The sequence below is a fragment of the Suricata suricatta genome, chromosome 8, assembly GCF_006229205.1.
Source record: "Suricata suricatta isolate VVHF042 chromosome 8, meerkat_22Aug2017_6uvM2_HiC, whole genome shotgun sequence".
NCBI lineage: Eukaryota > Metazoa > Chordata > Mammalia > Carnivora > Herpestidae > Suricata > Suricata suricatta.
Genome location: NC_043707.1, coordinates 39,628,134 through 39,646,258, shown reverse-complemented (window position 1 = coordinate 39,646,258; position 18,125 = coordinate 39,628,134). Strand labels below are relative to the sequence as shown.

Sequence of the window (18,125 nt, the reverse complement as noted above, 5' to 3'; positions counted from 1 at the left end):
GAGAGAGAGAATCCCAAGCAGGCTCTGGGCTGTCAAGTGTCCGCTGGGGCGCAGACTCAAACCACAAGATCATGACCTGAGCCAAACTCAAGAGCCAGACTCTTAACTGACTGAGCCACCCAGGCGCCTGGTAGCAGTGACTTCTTAACTATCTGCTGAGCACCTTCCAGTGTTCTAGGCCCTGTTGAGGGTGATGGGGACACAGCGGTGAACAGAGTGGGGTATGTACCCAACATTTGTGCACGGATTGATAGGTCCGTGGTTATAGGAAGGCAGGAGGGGAGATGCAGGGACACATGAAAATACCAGGGGGCTCTGGGGGGACAGAGGTGACCTGGACTTGGTGGCAATGGAGATGGAGAGGCAGATGCCTGTAGGTCAACAATAGCTGGATTGGCTGTGAGGTGTGAGAGGTAAATAGTAGCTCTAGATGCTGTTACCTAGAAGGCAATACCTAGAAGGCAGTACCTAGACCGAGTTTGGTACAAAAGTTCAGTTAGAAACATACACCTGGGAGTCCTTAGCATTCAGCCGTGCAGTATATTGGAGGGACACCCCATTTGTGGGGAGCCAGCAGAGGCTGCCTGACTACTCGGGGAAGTAGACTAAGAGGAGGCCCAGAGAATGAAAACCTTCACTGACCTCAGGCTCTCAGGTGGTCAGACTTGGAGAAGAGAGCGAGTCTTGGCCATGAGTGGGAAAGCCTGCAGTCACAAACTCTAGAAGCCAAGGCTGCGAAGGCTTTGAAATTTTAGCAGGAGAAGGAAAAGATGAAAGAAGCCCTGCAAGTCAGGCCGTGCAGGGTCGGTGGTGGAGGAAATGGAGACTCCTTGCCTTCTGTTTGTGCCTTTCTAGGCTGTCAGAATATGGCCAGGGCATGGGGACGCCTTGGAGGAGTTACCCCAGGCTTTTCCTTGCAATGCTCCCATCCCTGGAGCAGCCCCCCCCCCAACCCAGGGTATTTTTCTAAATGTCTGTTTTCGTGTCTATAAATGGAAGGCTTCTCCCAATCCCTGCTATTAACCTGTCAGCTCCATTCTTCTGCCTTGAGAGGTTCCTTCCCTTCTCCCTCCTCTTATGTTAACGCTTGGAACAGTAACGACTATTTTAGAAGAAGCCACGGAGTTTCATCCTGCTTGGTCTGAATTAGAGGGTCCTATTGTCCTCATTTCTTATCTCCATTTTATTACTGCTCAGAAGAGGTGGTAGTGAACTTCGGGGGCTAAGAGAACTACCCCCCCCCATATACCCTTCCTACTCAATTTGAAGCTAACATGATACCTGAGAAACCTGCTTATACAAGAAGCAGTTGGGAGCTTCCTTCTCTGTCCAAGCGTCCTATGTTTTGCCATCAAAATACCTGGAGAAGGGGTGCTTGGGTGGCTTAGTCAGCTAAGTGTCCAACTTTGGCTCACAGTTCGTGAGTTCAAGCCCCGCGTCGGGCTTTGTGCTGACAGCTCAGAGCCTGGAGCCTGCTTCCGATTTTGTGTCTCCTCTCTCTCTGCCCCTCCCCTGCTTGTGCATGCTCGCTCGCTCTCTCTCAAAAATAAACATTTTTTTAAAAATACCTGGAGATGATGAGCACTGGGTGATGTATGAAATTGTTGAATCACTATATTGTATGTACACTGTAACCATAACACTGTATATTAACTATACTGGGATTAAAATAATAATAATGAAAAGGACCTGGAGAATCCCTGCCCCAAAAATGTTTTGTTTCCCCCTCGAAAGATCCCTTCTTCACATTCATCATTCAACCTTACTCCCATCTACTGCTTGTCTGGAGAAAATCTGGCTGCAGCCTTGCAGGGACAGACAACAAGTGGTCTTTAGTGTTTGGTGAGGGGCTGCCTCAGTTCAGGGAACAGGCGAGAGGAGGAAGAGGCTTCCCAGTCCTGTTGCCTCCGACTCCCACCTCCCGTCCTGGGAGGACCCAGCAGTCAGAGAGTCACTCTGGAGGATGATGGCCTTTGGTCTAACATTCCTCATCCATCTTTCTATTCTGACCCAGAAATTGTGAGGTCCCGGCGAGACAGCTCAGGGAAGATTTTGAGTGTTGGTGCCCACTCCCGTTGTCCTCCTCACACACACACACACACACACACACACACCCCTGTATTTGAGATTTTGGAGGCTCCTGGCCAGATTCTCTTCCTTCGGAGGCCCCAACCCCTCATCTCTGCCAGTCTAAGAAGAGTTTCTTCCTGAGACAATGGCCAGATGTTTCTGCAATACTTCATGTGCTGCGCTCAGTCTGGGGTGGTGTCAGAGAAATGGGGACAGAGGTAGGGGAAAGTGGGGGGATTTATACTCCTTGTGCTCTGGTGCAACAGCTCCGGCCTAAGGCTAGAAGGTAGTTTCAAGCCGGGGGCATAAGAGGGTGGGGTAGCGGGGTGCAGGTGCTGTGAAGTCTGGCTGTAGCACCTGAATGAGCCCCAGAACCCCGCCCTCCCGCAGCTCACAGAGGAGACTCTAAGGACTAGGGTGGAGGGACCTCGGGGCTTATGCAGGGAGTCCCTGCTACAGCTTGACTCTTGTTGGGATCTTGGCCTCGGGTCACAGGCGGTTGAGGCTGCCCTGGGAGAACCATGGGCTTTGGGAGCTGACAGGCTGGGCCCCCTTCAGGCTGCTTAGCTGCTTTGTGAACCTGGGTCAGTTCATTGCCCTCCAAAGGCCTTTTGAAGCTGTCTGTAAAGTCATATCCTACCTCACAGGGTTGTTGGGAGGGTAAACAAAAAAAGGCAGGCACAGGAAGGGCCTGACACAGAAGTCACAGAGCAAATGCAACACCCCCTTACGCCCACTGGCCGGTGCAGAACAGCTCACCCCCAGGAACAAGGGAGACATGGAGATCAGGAGTATGAGACTCAAGTCCGCAGCCTTCAGAGGGCTGGGTACAAAAGGCCGGCTGACCTGCGTTCTTGTTACAGAGCATTCCAGAATTCAGCCCCCAGGAAGGGTGGAAGAATGGGATCATGAAGCCAGCCAAGGACTGGACCCGGTCAAAGGTCTTGGACCCTCCTGACCAGCGTCCCTCCTGCACCTGCCTTCCTTCCCTCCCAGGAGGACAAGATCCCCTAGCCTCAACCTTCCAAGACTCTTATTAGATGCTTTTAAACTTTTTCTTTATTTAGACAGAAAAGACCAACTCTTTAAAAGTAAAATGCAATAAATAAATAAGTTAAGCATAGAGAAGTGTCTGAAACGGACTCCCCGGTCTCCCCTTACCACTCCCCCCCCCACCCGATTCTTTCCCCTAAAACCTCTTCCTAAAGAAAATGATCAGGTAATAAACCCCTGTAGCCCTCCCCACCCCCCTCCTCCCAAACACCCATTTACCCCCAAAGCAAAGGGAGAAATCAAGAGAGAGAAAAAATCCAAGGGAAACATTGTCTAAACTCCCAGAAAGAGAGCTGGCAGCGTCCGGGCCGGGCCGGGCTGGGTAACGCACGGGTGGTGGTGGTATTTACACAGAGGGGACCAGCAGAGACTGTAAACATTTTTAGGGGCTCAGGGGAGGTCTTTTCCTCGTGAAAGGAGGAGGGTCTCTGTGGCTGACTGGTGGAGAGGCAGCCCTCAGGGCTCCCCCACACCCTCCTTAGAGGGGCCCATGGGGGAGGCAGTGAATTTTAGGGCTGGGAGCCCATGGTCCGGGGATATCCTACCTCTAGCTGAGGGTGGCAGGTGGTGTGAGAGCCAGCTTCTGAGAAACCCCTAATGTGGGGAAGAGGCTGAGGCAAAGGTGAGGCGGGGGGCTTGTGGGAGGCCCCCACCACCCTCCTGGGGCCACAGGCCCACTGGTGGGGGACGCGAGTGTGAAAGCTGGGCACAGAAGGTCACCACAGGAGCCCCAGCTGAAGGCAGATACCCCTTCGAGCCTGTCCCTTGCTCCCTCACAAAGGCCAAAGGGCACCTGGGAGGAAACGGGCCCTTCAGGAGGGACGGGGTGGTGGGAGCAGACAGGTGTCCTGTCCCCGGGGCTGGGAAGCAGCTTTTGCCCCAGAGCCCCCTGGAGGCCCTGGGCAGGTGTGCAGAGAGGGCTGGGGCCAGTTGTGGGGAGAGGGGTATGGTGCCCCTTCCTCTGGTGTCTCCAGACCTGTGAAGGAAGGAGATAGGGGTGAAGCTGTGGGGGAGACAGAGTCGGCGCAGGTCACAGGCCCCTGCGGGGGAAGAGGCAGCTCGGCTGGCTGGCGCAGCATAGGATGGAGCTGCCTGGAGAAGGCAGGTCACTGGAAAGGCTTCAGTCCAGATGGAGCCCCCCAGCTGTCAGACAAGGGGCAGGGGTGGAGGAGACGGGAGAGGGCCCATGATACCGGAAACCAAAGGATACTCAGGAGATAGTCACACAGCCCGTGAGAGAAAGGCTGGAAGATACGCTGATGGGGGCTGGAGGGGACAAAGCCAAGGAGAGAGACAACAGGCAGGCAGGCAGAGATAGCTAAGAGAAAGGAGGAGGCGGGGCATGGACAGACACCTGGAGAAAGAGCAAGGCGGCCAGGCTAGGGCCTGGGGCTGGGCTTGGGGCTGAGACCCCCCGCCCCAGCCCCTAGAGAGTGCTCTCATTCCTTTCCAGAAAGGAACAAAGAAAGCAAGAGAGAAATGCACAGAACACAGACCACAGTCACCAACCACTGTTGACCAAGCACGTCCCGCGAGCTGCCCCCGGCCCTGACCCTGGGCTGAGGGGCGCTTCCCTCCACGGCCCCCTCCCCGAAGAACAAACAATTGGCTCCAAAGACAACACGCTCGTTCCATGCAACTTACAGGGGCCCGGAGCAGGGGTCCAGGGATGGGGGCTTCGGCCGACAATGGACACGGGCCCTGGGCTGGGGGGCCCCCAGGGTGGGGGGAGTTAAGCAGCCAGGATTGGGGGGGAAAGGGGGAGAAACAGAAAACGTGGGTATTGTTCTTGGGTTGTGTTTTTTCAGGGGGTTTGGTCCAAAGGAGATTACACAAACACAAAAGTCCCCAAGTTCACAGCTCTGCGGCCGCGAGGCTGGGGTGGTGCTAGGCAGTGGGGCGGAGGGGCCCGTTCAGTGAAATTCGGGCGGTATGTCATTTTGTTCAGCCTCTTCCACCTGAACCTGGGCAGCCTGAAGCGTGGCCTCCCCCCAGTCTGTCCTGTGCACTCTGTGCTGTCCCACAGGTCTGTATTACACGGGAGTCCAGAGTCTACACTACCTGGGCCAGGGCACCGAGGGTCTGATGTCCCCACCTCTCAGGAGAATAGATATTCCAGGAGCCATGGTTCTAGAACCCTCCACTAACCTCACCCAGCTCCCGTTCCCCCCTTACTCTATTCCCCTAATTCCACTCCGACCCAGAGGAAAACCAGAGAGAGACACAAACACAACGGACACTGACCAGACGAACAAGACCAGATACTGAGAAAGACCTGGGTAGTAGACACAGATACAGACAGGCTTGGCTCTCTCTGGTGTCACAGTGTGTATGGTGTGTGTGTGTGTGTGTGTGTGTGTGTGTGTGTGAGAGAGAGAGAGACAGAGAGAGAGAGGGAGAGAGAGAGAGAATGACTCAGGTGACTGAAACACAGTAGTGGAGGGAGCAATACCAGATCCCTGCTTCAAGTGCCTGGAGTCGGGAGTGGGGTGGGGGTGGGCATCCCTGAGGCTGAGGGAAGGGGGGCGTGCAGTCCAGGGGAGGGCCCTGGCTTCAGTGTGCGGGAGCTGGAGTGGTCACAGGACGGGAGCAGGACCCACCTGGGGGCCCTCAGTAGGGCCGGTTGGCATCCTTAGGCCGCTTTAGCTGGACTTTGAGGCGCTTCATGCCAATCTGGAAACCGTTCATGGCCTGGATGGCAGCCTGGGCACTGGCCGGATTGTCGAAACTCACAAAGCCTGAGGTGAGAGGGGCATAAGGCCCGGCCCAACCTCAAGTTCCCCTCAGGGCCAGAGCCTGCTTTTTGTTCCCCGGCAGGGACCCCAAATGCCTGGAAGGCTGCCTGGCCCATAGTAGGCATTCGATGAGCAGCTGCTGATCAATGGGTTGAGTGAATGAATGTAGTCCCGCTAATCACATGCACTAGGACAGTCTTTCTAGCGCTCTTTGAAGGGCAGCCCGGCTTTAGCCTGGTTAACTCTGAGCCTGCCTTTTGAAAACACCACCTCTGGCCCTACCTGGCTTCACAAGCAAGGAGGACAGCGCCCCCTCTCGCCTGACGCAGCCTTTAAAAGACATGAAGGCAAAAGCCTCCACTCGATAAGTCTTCCTTTTGAAAATCAAACATCCCATTCCCGTGCCCGAGCCCCTCTTCCAGACCTCCTGGAGCATGAACTTGGCCAGTGCTCTAGAGGAAATGGCAAAGCTGTGGTTTTCGGAGGACGAGGTGGGCCTGGACAGGCAGCTGGTATGGGGTGTCGAGGGTGTAAGGACTGTTTCTCGCCAATGCTGGGGCAGTCCCGATTTCAAGGCTTGGGCCCACTGCGACCATACACCTTTCAATGTCCCAGACCTCGTCCTCATCCGGAGTTTGGCAAACACTTGCCGTATTTTAGGTCTGGGATCATCCCATCCTTACCGAAACACTTGCTCTGATTGGTGGCCCGGTCAACAAAGACTTTGGCTGAGATGACGTGGCCAAAGGGGACAAACATCTGAAGGATCTCTGAGTCCGTGAACTCCTGGGGCAGGTGGTAGATGAAGATGTTGCAGCCGTCAGGGCCTGGGGTGGCAGCAGGGACAGAGGAAGAGCTCAGTGACTGGGGGCCACTCAGGGCAGGGGTCCTGGAAGGAGCCTCCAGGTCCCGCCCCCCACCATGCAGGCTAGAGCACCCAGCCTCATCGCCCCACTGGCTTTCATCCTGGGGGCGGGGGGGCCGGGGAGGGACCAGAGCCAGGCTCAGAGCAGGCCCCAGGGAGTCCCCAGCCCAGGACAGGGGCACTTCTGTCCCCGGGCGCACCTTCCCTTTGCTGCTGCTGCTGCTGCTGCTGCTGCTGTTGCTGGGGAGGAGGCGGGGGCTGCTGGGCGACCAGGGCGGGGGGCTGTGGGAACGCAGGCGCAACCAGGCTGTAGGCTGCTGGATAGGCTGCTGGGGTAGGAAAACAGAGACCACTAATGGGGGGTCCCAAGATTCCCCTGACCTCCAGGGCTCTGGCCAGCCCCAGTCCCCCCTCCCCCCGCCAGCCAGTGAAGTCATGGGCTGAGAGGAGACAGAAAGGGAGGTTCCTCAGACTCAGTGACCTGCCCCTGACAGTAGGAAGCCTGAGGGGGTGGCCTCAGTCCCTCCTGGCCCCTCCCATTGGGGGCCCTGGGCTCCTCACCTGTGTAGTGCTGCATGCCCGCGTAGGCTTGCTGCAGGGGGTCCACGGGGGCTGCGGGGCTCTGGGCTGGGGAGAGCAGCACCGGAGGTGAGTGGGGGGCGCGGGGTGCGGAGCACAGGCTGGGTGGACGGGGAGCATGGCCAGCACGGCCATGCAGGGCACTGGGCGGGCGGGACAGCGTGCTGACACACAGACCCCAGAACTTGTGACCGGCTGTGCAGCCCTGTACTTCTCCACGCCTCGGCTTCCCTGGATGACCGTGGGAAGGGGCACCCCAGCCCAGGGAGGACCGAGAGGTAGAAAGCACCCTGTAACTCTGAGGCCTGGGGCGGAAGGTGTGTCCCCGCTGTCTGCCAGCAGGGGGCGTGGTGGCTTGGATGGTTGCCCAGGAGAGGGGTGGGCAGGCAGAGACCCCCACCTGGGTAGGGGTGAACCCCGTTGGGATACAGAGCATCAGGGGCAGGCTGCCCCGTGGGCTGGGTGGGCACCGGGCTGTAGCCGTTGACGCCCAGGGTGGCAGGGATTGCAGAGACGGGCGTGGCGGCGGCCATGGCAGGAGGGGTGCTGGTTCCTGGCAGGGGAGGAAGCGACAGAGCAGAGCAGAGAAGCAGACACACACATGCACACAGTGCAGAGAACCAGTCAGCAAGTCTGAGGGCAGAAGGGAAGAGGCCGGACGCTCTCAGCCCTGAAGTCCCCTCCAGACCCTGTCTCTGGCTGCCCCTGCGTCCCAAGCCCCACTCCTCCCTACACCCTATGGTGGCTCATCCGACTTAGCCCATTCACAGCCGCCCAGCCTGCCTTGCCCGGGGCCTTACCTGAGGAGGGGGTGATGGGGGTGGCGATGAGGCCGTTGGCATTGATGGCGGCCATGTGCTGCATCTGCACGGCAGCCATGGTGGCCATGGGGCTGAGGTAGGCACTATGAGCCGCTACCAGGGCCGCCTGCTGCTGCATCAGCTGCAGGAAGGGAGGGACAAGAGAGCTGGCTAGGTCCCCTGTGCCCGGCCTTGCTCCCCTCCCTACCTGGACCTTGGCACTGGAAAGATGGGGGCAGGTCCCAGAGGACAGGAGGAGATGGGGACGGGCCAGGGGTCAGTGCTCACAGCTTGGGTGTAGGCGCTGTAGGCTCCGAACTGCAGGGCGATGGGGCTGAACATGCCCAGCTGGGTAGCCACTTGCTGCATCCGGCGGAGACCTCGCTCCTTCTCCGTGTCAGCAAACTTCACCACCAGGCTGGATGACGCCCCCTGGGCATGGGCCACATGAGTGGTCAGAGGGATGGCGTCGGGGTCTCTCCTCCTCCAGGGCCCTCAGCACCGGCCTCGGTTTCCCCCCTTAAGACCTGGCCTCTTTGGGAGGGCAACCATGACCCCGACCCCGTGCGCTTGGAGGATGAGCCCTCACATCTCAGTGCCAGCCTGCATTAAAGAAGAACCCAAACCAAGACGATTTGCAAGAACTGTTGTAGAATCTTAGAATCTGGAATTCGGTTCGCTATCCCGTGCTGGGTCTACTTGGCCGCATTCCTGCTAAAGGATTGCCCTGCCTCTGCCGGGGATCTTTCAGAGTCTGGGGGGCTTGCTCTGCCAGAGGGTCCTCCACCAGTGCAGTGATTTGGGCCACGCATGTGCAGAGGGCACGAGGGGCCTCTAAGCAAGTGTCCCGACGCCCCGCTAGTGGGGGTGGGGAGGTCGGGGAAAGTGGGAGAGGAGATGGCAGTGGTGGCGGAGGCCGGAGAGGGGGGCAAGGTGGTGGAGTGGAGGTGAGGGACAGGGGTAGGGGTTGGGGTGGGAAGGTGCCATCTGAGATGTGACTGTAAGTCAGGGGGCGGGGGCTCACTGGCAGGGTCCGGCTGCTGTGAAGGGTGTTGATGGCCGCCTGGGCCTCAGCGTGGGTCTGGAACTTCACAAAGGCGCAGCCTACAGGATTCAAGAGCAATAAGGAGAGGCTGAGAGCCCGCTCAAGAGCCCCATGGTCCCGGTTGCCCAGGGAGTCAGTGGGGGAGGGGCGGGAAGGCCAGAGGGCCCCATTGGGGAAGGGGTGGCGACTGGGTACCTTTGCTGGTGCCGTCTGGCCCCCGGAGCACAGTGCACTCGTCTATGGTCCCAAAAGGCTCGAACATCTTTCTGACGTCCTCATCTGTCTGCTGCTTCCCTAGCATCCCCACAAAGAGCTTCCGGTCTTCTGGGAGGGGGGGCCAAGGAGGAGGGGCATGTGCAGGGCCTCCCGGCTGACTTCCTAGCTCTACTTCCCCTCCAGACAGGGAGAAATCCCGCCCTTCTCAGGACTTCAGCAGCTCCTTAGGGCTGCTGACACTGTCCTCACCACGGGACTAATGCTTCTATCGTGTGACACTCGTGATGCTTGGGGCAATGGGGCACAGCTACACAGAGTGCTCGTTCCAGCTTCGAAGGATTTGCACTTGGCTCTGAGCTTCAGTGTTGCCATCTCTACAATGGACGGGATTACATCCCCTCTGGCCACACTGACTTCAATCCCCACCTTAACTGAGAACCCTTTGGAATTCTCAGATTTTCTTCCTCCAGAGAAGCTGCGCCTTAGCTTCTCCAAGCCCTGGGCCTGCAGGGTGGTGGGGCCGAACTGAGTCCAAAGTCTAAAGGCATAGAACCTACCTCCTCGGCTCTCGCTGTCGGCGGGCTTCACCTGGATCGGCCTGTTCATCTAAAAGGAGAGAAGAGAAGGCAACTGCTGGGGACCCCCTCTGAGTCCCCCAAGAGCCCTCCCCAGGCCAGGACCTGCAGAGTGGCTGGAGGGAGGAAACCCCAGGCCCTAAATTGCTGATGGGAAGGAAGGGATGGGCCTAATCTTGTTCAGGATTAGGACCCGAGCGGATTAGAGGCAGTGCAAGGTGATGGTGTATAGGAGGCTGCTCCTGTGGCCAGCTCCAGGCTCAGGTGAGGCCCCAGATGACTTGGTCAGGGATGCTCTCCTTGGGGGGCAAATGGAGCTGCCCAGAGAACCTGGGTCCTGAGTCAGAGCCCAACCAAGGGGCTAGCCAGCAAGGGCTGCCTCAATTTCACAAAGTAGGAGCAACAGAGGCCGCCTCATCCAGCAGCCCCAAAGAGTAGACCGAGGGACACCCCACAGATACCCCGACTTCCTTCTGACCTCTAGAGGTGTGTCTGCCTCCCTTTCTGCCCCCCTACACCCCTTGACCCCAGGGGGAAGGCATTCGGGCAGCACAAAGGGAGCAGATGCCCAGTCTCCGTGGCAACGGGAGAATGCACACCATGGCAACCGCCCACTCAGCCTGATTTATCCCTCCCGTCGCCCTGGCGACCGTGGTGACGTCATCACTTCTGCTGCTCCACACACCCGGAGACGGAGAGTGGGGGGCGGGTGGGAACAGGGTATGCTGGGGGTGGAGGATTCAGTGGGGGCTGGGAGGTGGGGGAGGGGCCCAGGACAAGCCTCTTGATTTGTGCCCAGCAGGCTCTGCTGGGGCTACGCTGTCTCCTTCCCCTGCCTTCCTCATCTGGACCAAATCCTTGTTGTCTCCCAGCTGAGAGGGCTCTGAAGGGGGAACTGCTGTCCTGTGCTTGTTTGAGATTCGCCCTGATTCTCCCTATACCCTGAGGTCCTGCAGAGCTCTCCCTTTGTTCGGCCTCTGGTGGAAATGCAGACACCCCCAGCCCCACTCCCCACGTTCCTGTCCGCTGAGAGGACTTCGCAGTGACTCCTGCAGGTTGATTTCCTTAGCTAGGGTGGGAAGCATCTTCGGAACTGGAGGGAGGGGAAGGACTCAGTGTTTTGTGTCTGGAAGTATTTTGCTACTGCAGACTAAGACCACTGGGGCTGTACCTGATCACCCCACTCCACTCATCTGGCCAAAAATAAATATTAAACAAAGGAAGCCACTAATCCACATTCTAATAGAGGCTACAGGTATCCTCAGGAAAGGCACTGGACTGGGGGGTCAGGGCTGGCCCCACCACTCACTAACTGGGTGACCTTGGATCAGTCACTCTTCTCCTCAAGGCCTCAGTTTCCTCACGTGTGAAACAGTGGGGCAGATCAGGTGGTGGTGAGTCAGGCTCCCCTCAGCTCTAGTGCTGCAGCCGTGGGAGATCCCGTGTGTCCTCACTGTGCACAAAGAAGGGCAGGACCGATAGTTGCCTCCTGCCCCTTTGCAGCCTGGACCCTCTTCCCAGTATCAGGCCATTCCAGTCAGTCTGATGACTCTGCTGGTGAGGCATCCCCAGCCCTGTATCAAACCCAAGCCCCACCTTAGCTGACACCCCTGCCCTTGCCCTACCCCCATTTATGGATGCGAGAGCAGCTGGCTGGGGGAGGTGGGTTACAGTCACCCAAATCCTCTGGCCAATCTGCCCCCAGCTTTATCCTCCACCAATCTGGGATTATCCCACCGGGACTCAATCTCCTCAGGAGTGTGTGTGTGTGTGTGTGTGTGTGTGTGTGTGAGAGAGAGAGAGAGAGAGAGAGAGGAAGAGAGGTGTGGGGGTGGGGTGGGGATCAGCTGCTCAGGCCCTTTAGTCTTGCACCCTCCTCCTCTCTGCACCTTGGCCCCCCCATCCCCCACAGAAGAGGAAGAATCCGAATCAGGGTGCTCCCACAGCATCAGGGAATTCTTTCCTTGACACTAACCCCTTCCCATAAGCCCCTGGGGATTTGCTGTTCTAGACGATGAGGGGGGACCGGAGACCCAGAGAGGGAGGATGCCATTCCCTTGCTGCACAGGCTCCCGGGGAACAAAAATAGCCCCTCAATAAATATCAGCTGATACGGATTCGCACAAAGACACACACAAGCACACAGGCCACAACACAGGCTCCCTTCACTCCGTCACAGGCAGCTTCCCTCGGTGGCCCCCAGTGCCCCAGGCCCAGCCTCTCCTTCTTGGCCTGGCACTTCCTGTGGGGAGCTTGGTCTTTGTTAGCTCAGTTCTGGCACACCTGCCCCCTCCCCTGAGTCCAGCTGGGCCCTGTTTACCTGGCAACCCAGAGTCAGGCGCTGCTCTTCCCTCGCCACCACCAGCCAGGTGATAAGCCCTCCCAAGGGCCTCTCAAAGAAGAAGAAGCTATTTATACTCCAAGTAGCGCTCAGGTCCCCCCACCAGCTTGGTCACTCATAAGGCCCCCATCCTTGTCACCAACAGCCAAGACCCCACTTCCAGGAAGAGCTCATTATTTCCAGCAAATCTAATTTTCTTGAAGGCACAGGCCTGCTGCCGCCCTTGGCCCCACACCTCCTTCCTCCAGGTGTCCAGGACTACACGTGGATCCAATCCACAGGGTCAGGGTCCGCTGGCCCCACAATGAGCCGACAGTGAGGGCCCATGTCTCCAGGGTGGGATTTGGGCCCAAGCAAAGGGGGAAGGGCAGGAGAGGCAGAAAGCCTTGCTCCCATTGCCACCTCCAGGAAGCCACACCCTGCCAGCGGCAGGAATCCAGGGGCTTGTGGCAGAGCCCCTTCAGGGAATACTCAGGAGACAGAAAAGGAAACGGGGCCTGACAGCCACAAGCCCAGCCTCCATTCTTCTTCTCCGCAGCCCAAGCATCCCCCCAATCTGGTGGCACCTTCCAGATTCTGGGGTGACAAAGACGAGGAGAAAAGAGAGAGAGCTAAATGCTCCCAGTGAAAAAGACCTGTACTTCGGCGCCTGGCTGGCTCCGTCAGTGCAGTGCACAACTCTTGATCTCAGGGCTGTGAGTTTGAGCCCCGTGTTGGGTGCAGAGATCACTTAAAAAAAGTCAAATCTCTTAAAAAAAAAAAAGAGCCTGTATTAGGAGGGGGTAGAGATTAGACGCAGGAAGGACTTTGCACAAAGGTGGCACATTATACACACACACACACACACACACACACACACACACTGAACGACTTTCTGAGGGAACAACACTGCCAGGAAGGCAGGTGGCAGAGAAAAGACCTGGGGGATACAAGGGGCAGGCAGAGCCTGGTCACAGACAACTGTTCCCCTAGACTCGCCTGGTCTGCACCCCCACGCCCCCAGCACTGGGGTCCCAATGGAGGGTGGAATCCCCCATTTCCTGTTAGATAAATCTCTGTCAGGACAATCTGGCTTCTGTCCCCTGAGGCAAGGGCCAGAGCAGAGGCCTCAGAATCACCTGAGAGCTCACGCAGGGGCAGAGCTAGACAATCATTAACCAGGCACCCTTCATCCTGGGCCTATTTTTTCAGGAAGGGGAGGCCGTCCTGGACAGCTGGAACCCTGCCTGAGCATACAAGGGGCTGGGGAACAGGGGCTGCCCCATGGCAGGCGCCCTGGCTGGCCTCCGGCCCACCCCCTCAGGCCGTCTCTGTCACCAAGTCCACACTCCAGGCTCCCTTCCTCTCTCTGCCTTCTCCCTTTGCCCCTTCTGGTTCCCGCAGCAGGGGCAGGGGGTGGCTCTGAGAGCAAGGCAACAGAAGATGGAGACACTGACAGAGATGAAAACTACTGATTTGTCAGGGGTCTCCACGGAGAAAAGGAAAGAAAGGAAAGTTGAGATGTGACGTGATGGAAACCAGGATTCCCAGGGATGCAAGTGCCAGCACCCACACACCCAGGCTGGCGGGCGCACGCGCGCACACACAGGCTCCCTGGGTCCCAAGCCTTCTCACATACTCGCACAGATCCTCACTTCCACGGCCAACAACTGTGCTGGCTGTGTGGCCACCAACTGGGACAAGGCCATGAACTGAAAGCTGGGTTGGCTTCGAGATTGGCTCTCTTAGGCATTCAAGGCTTGAGGGCCACGGAGGGGGTGGGGCACGGAACTAGTGAAGGTCTGAAGTTGGGAGTGGTCAAAGCAGTTCTAATTTCCCTGGATGCCCCCACCCGCCTCGCCCATCTGTGTCATCTATTTTTCTCCCAGGAAGATGGAGAATCAACCTTTTTCTCTATTTCCCATATGGGGGAAGGGGTAGAGGCTGGGACACGTGTGTCTCCAGTGCCTAGGCTGTGCTCAGGAGTGAGGGGAGGGATGAGGTTAGCTCTTAGGACTGCATCCTGGGGCTCCCAGGGTGAAAGTCAGCAGAAGCAGACAGACAGCAGAATGGAATGGCACATCCTCTCCCTCCGACGGGTGTGATTTGGGACAGCCTGACCCTCTCTATCCCTGCCAGCCCAGGCTCCGGGGCCATCTGCAAGCCTGTCTCAGAAGAAGAGAAAAAGGGCTCTGACCTGGCAGAAGAGAGGCAACGTGGGAGGGCAGGCACCCCTGCCACGCTGGGCACGCTTTGGTCTGCCCCCGCTTGCCCCCCAGCCCGAGGCCCACCCGTGCCCTACTCCACTCTGATATCTGGGGCTCTCCCTAGGAGACATGGGTCAGTCTGTCAGAGTTTAGAAGCCAGCACAGACAGAGGTGGAAGTCCACCAGTCACCAGCTGCCCTGTCACAGCCACACATCACCCCTGCAGAGCCACACAAGAGTGCCTGGGCACCTCCTTGCCGCACACTTGGTGTCTGAAGTCTATCCCCACGCCTCCCACCCAGCTAAGTTCTCTAAGTGTTGCCCCATGAGCAGGTTGGGAAGTAGGCAAGGGGCTGCATCTGCTCCTGACCAAGATTGCATTTGCTCGCTAATTGCTGTTTTTCTTCTCTCCAGGTAGAAGAAATAGATAAATGCGGGCATCTTCAGCAAGAAACAGGGGTGTTAGAAGGAAAGGAGTGCTTCCTAGCGAGGAGAGGAGGAGGTAGAATAAGCTCCACGTCTCAGGAGGGTGGTGAGCCCTCTGTCCCTTCTAGGGCCCTTCTCAGCCCCCTGGAAGCTGCAGATGCGGGACTCACCCCTGGAAGCGTCTTCTGTTCGTGCAGGGCGCTCTGGGCCTTCAGGGCTGAATCGCGGGCACAGTAGGTCAGGAAGGCACATCCTGAGGAGGGCAGGGGCAAAGAGACCGGGCAGGGGTGAGTCCCTGGTCTCCCCTCCCTAAAAGTCTCCCCCCACCATGAGACTAAGGACTGGGAGGCTAGTCTCTTCTTTCCACCTTCTGCCTATTGGAGTGGGGAAGTGTGTGAGGGCCCAGAATTCTGGCCCAGGAGTCTCGGGGCAGAGACACAGAGCCTGGGAGGTTTATATGGTGGTGATGGTGGGCGAGGGGACTGTTGGAGGAGGGGGTTTTGTGTTGGAGGGTAGAAAGACATGTGATGGCCACACAAGTGTGTGCAGTGTGCTCCTCTCTTTCTTAGAGCCTGCCTCTCTTCCCCTTCTCCTTCGCCTCCACCTCCCTCCATCTTGGGCCCCATCACCCCTCTCCTCTCCATTCTCCCAATTCCTCATCTCTCTTGAAGTCTGACGGAGGCAGGTGGAGAGGGGAGAGTGAGATGGAGGAAAGGGGAGAGAGCAGGAGGGGGAGAGACAGGGGGCCACTACCCAGTCCCCAGCCCCACCCCCAGTGCCTGGAGCTCTCCAAGTCCTGACCTGGGCTTGACCCTGTTTAGCGAGAGCGTACAGCCCAGGGCCAGGCCTGAGGAGTGCCTCTTGGCCATGCTCTCTTAACTTCCCGCCCCCATACTTCCCAGACCTGTACCAGTCTCTGTCCTCCGTACCCTGCTTCTCAGGTCTCTCGGGTCCTGGAGCTGCTTTGCTCAGTCCATGCCCACTCTTGCCAGGTTGACCCCCACCCTAATAATGTCACTAACATTCTTGGGCGCGCACACACACACACACACACACACACACACACACACACCTGCTGGGTTCCTTATCTCCCAAACCAGATCTCTTGGTCCTCCATCCTTCTTTGAGTTCATCCACGACATCAGCCCCTGTGCCACTAAGATCCAGTCTCTGCATCCCCCTCCACAACTTTTCCCCCAAAGAGACCTCTTCAGGTCTGCAACTGAGTCCCCTGCTCACCCTGGCTGTTCCCTTCCAGCTTCTCCATGCACTTCCTAGCCCCTGAACTCTTTCCCTCCACAACGGTCCTTTCCAGCCACACAGGCCCTCCAGGCTGGCTTCCCCCGCTCCCAGCCTCTCCTCCCAGCCCTGACACCTCTCCAACCTGGCCTGACCCCTCACCCTTGTGCAGCCCGGTGTACTTGTCCTTGATGACAGTCAGCTCGAAGATCCGACCAAACTGTTCGAAGATGGGCTTCAGGTCCTTTTCCTCCAGATGCCGCGGGATCTGCCCCACAAACAGCTTGATGGCATCCGGCTCCTTCATTGGGGCGGCCCAGGAGGAGGGGCCGAGGGGAGCCGGAAGAGGCCCAAAGGCCAAGGGGAGCTGCCCAGCAAGGAGGCAAGTGGTGGGGGCCGGGCCCAGCCGGAGCTGGCTTTCCCTTTGGCCCCCAACCACAGTGCTGGGCAGAGGGGCAGCTCTTCACACAAAAGGAGGCCCAGGGAGTTGAGGGGTAGGGGTCAGGGGTCTAAGCAGACACTGTCATGCCACCAGGGGGCATAGCCCAAACAAATGATCTCCCTCCCAGAGATTTGGCAAATATCCCAGGATGGAGGTCAGTGTGCTCAAGACCTGGAGGATCAGGGTGTATCAGGGGTGCTGGGAAGTGTGGGTGAAGAGCTGGAGTGGTGGAAAGGGCCCGAGGAGGGTGATGGAGAAGGAGGTTTAGGGGTTAGGGGCCTAGTAGGTTGCCAGCAGCGTCAGGGGTGTGGGCACTCCTGATGTGGGGCAGGTTGGAGCTCTCGTTGGCTTTCCCGGAGGACACCTCCCCTGTGGCTGATCCTTCTGCTGGGTCCGAAGATCCCTGATGCCAGATGCTTGATCTCTGATGGTGGCAGGGCTCCGGGGGTCCCTTTTGCGCTGCCACCCCCCTTCAGCTCCTCCCCTCAACCCCCCTCCCACCCCCACCCTGGTCCCCGGGCCTGAGCTGCTGCTGGCTGCTCCCGCTGCTGGGGCTGCCTGCTGTCCCGGTCACCTGGGTCCCGGAGCTCTGCTCTCCGGCCGCGCTCTCCTCAACAAAAACCTCCCCCCTCCACACCCCCTCCCCACTCCCACCTCCTTTCCCCTGACATCAGTGATGTCAGTCTCAGGGGTGGAATACAAATTCTCTACCCTGGAGAGGGACGCACAATCCAGACAAGAGCCACGCCCTCTTTCTATCTCCTTCCTCTATGACTCCCTTCCCGCCCCCAGAAGAGCAGCTGGTTCTATTGATAATAACCCTTCCCCCATCTTACTCCACAATCACGAGTTGGGCAAGACACTAAGATGGAGAATTTATAGAGGAGCCCTAATGTGGGGTCCATTGTTCCGGGGGCTGGAGCTGTCCCCGGTGCTGGAAGCGAAGACCCAGGAGAGGGGCGCAGAGGGGAGGTGAAGGAAGCCGGCATCTGGGGATACCGAGTGTGGGGAGCCAAGGAAAGAATCCAAGGAACAGAAAATGGCTTGGGAACAGTTGGGCAGGTTGGGCGTGGGGGGAAGAGGGAGACGTAGATGGGGCGGGAAGCAGGTCTCAGAGCCTGGAGGAAAGGGCAGAAGGGCACCCAGAGAGGAAAGATGGAAAGGGGGGTGAGGAAGGGGAGAGCAGGGTGAAATCGGCGCAAAGAGAGAACTGTGCACTTCCCAGAAAAGAATCCAAGAAAAACTGTGTCTAGCTGGCATTTGCCAACGCCCCCTTCTCTCCCTCTTGGTGGTGTGTGTGTGTAAGTGCGTGGGCAGGGAGGCGGCAGTAGTGATGACTTCAAGAGCTATCGCTTGTAAGCTCCTTGAAGACCAGGACACCACTTAATTCAGCATTTTACCGTTTGGTGTCTAGCACAGTGTCTTTCTTGCTCATACCCAGTTGCTTAACGATGATTTCTTGAGTAAACAGTTGATGCAAAGAACCTCTGGTAAGAGGAGATTCCTGATTCTTTTAGGGGGAAGAACCACGGCTGGCAAGCTCCCTCCCCAGG

The 18,125-nt window shown here is 57.9% G+C and overlaps 1 protein-coding gene across 4 annotated transcripts; it reads right to left on the bottom strand.

Annotated features, from left to right (window-relative positions):
- Positions 1-3,307: 3,307 nt before the first annotated feature.
- CELF3 (CUGBP Elav-like family member 3) lies at positions 3,308-17,189 on the bottom strand. 4 transcript variants are annotated; one of them, XM_029948599.1, is made up of 14 exons: positions 17,147-17,189; positions 16,293-16,398; positions 15,062-15,144; positions 9,921-9,969; positions 9,343-9,471; positions 9,127-9,206; positions 8,391-8,534; positions 8,103-8,244; positions 7,703-7,855; positions 7,285-7,350; positions 6,924-7,052; positions 6,542-6,685; positions 5,724-5,861; positions 3,308-4,099 (listed from the first exon to the last, which is right to left on the bottom strand). In XM_029948599.1, the coding sequence occupies exons 4-13, from the start codon at positions 9,967-9,969 to the stop codon at positions 5,734-5,736; spliced, it is 1,164 nt and encodes a 387-aa protein (XP_029804459.1). In that variant the 5' UTR covers positions 15,062-15,144; positions 16,293-16,398; positions 17,147-17,189; the 3' UTR covers positions 3,308-4,099; positions 5,724-5,733. The 4 variants fall into 4 exon arrangements, with proteins under 4 accessions (XP_029804459.1, XP_029804455.1, XP_029804458.1 ...); XM_029948595.1 differs by lacking the exon at positions 17,147-17,189 and having other exon boundaries at positions 16,293-17,042; XM_029948598.1 differs by lacking the exon at positions 17,147-17,189 and having other exon boundaries at positions 6,924-7,049; positions 16,293-17,042.
- Positions 17,190-18,125: the final 936 nt, after the last annotated feature.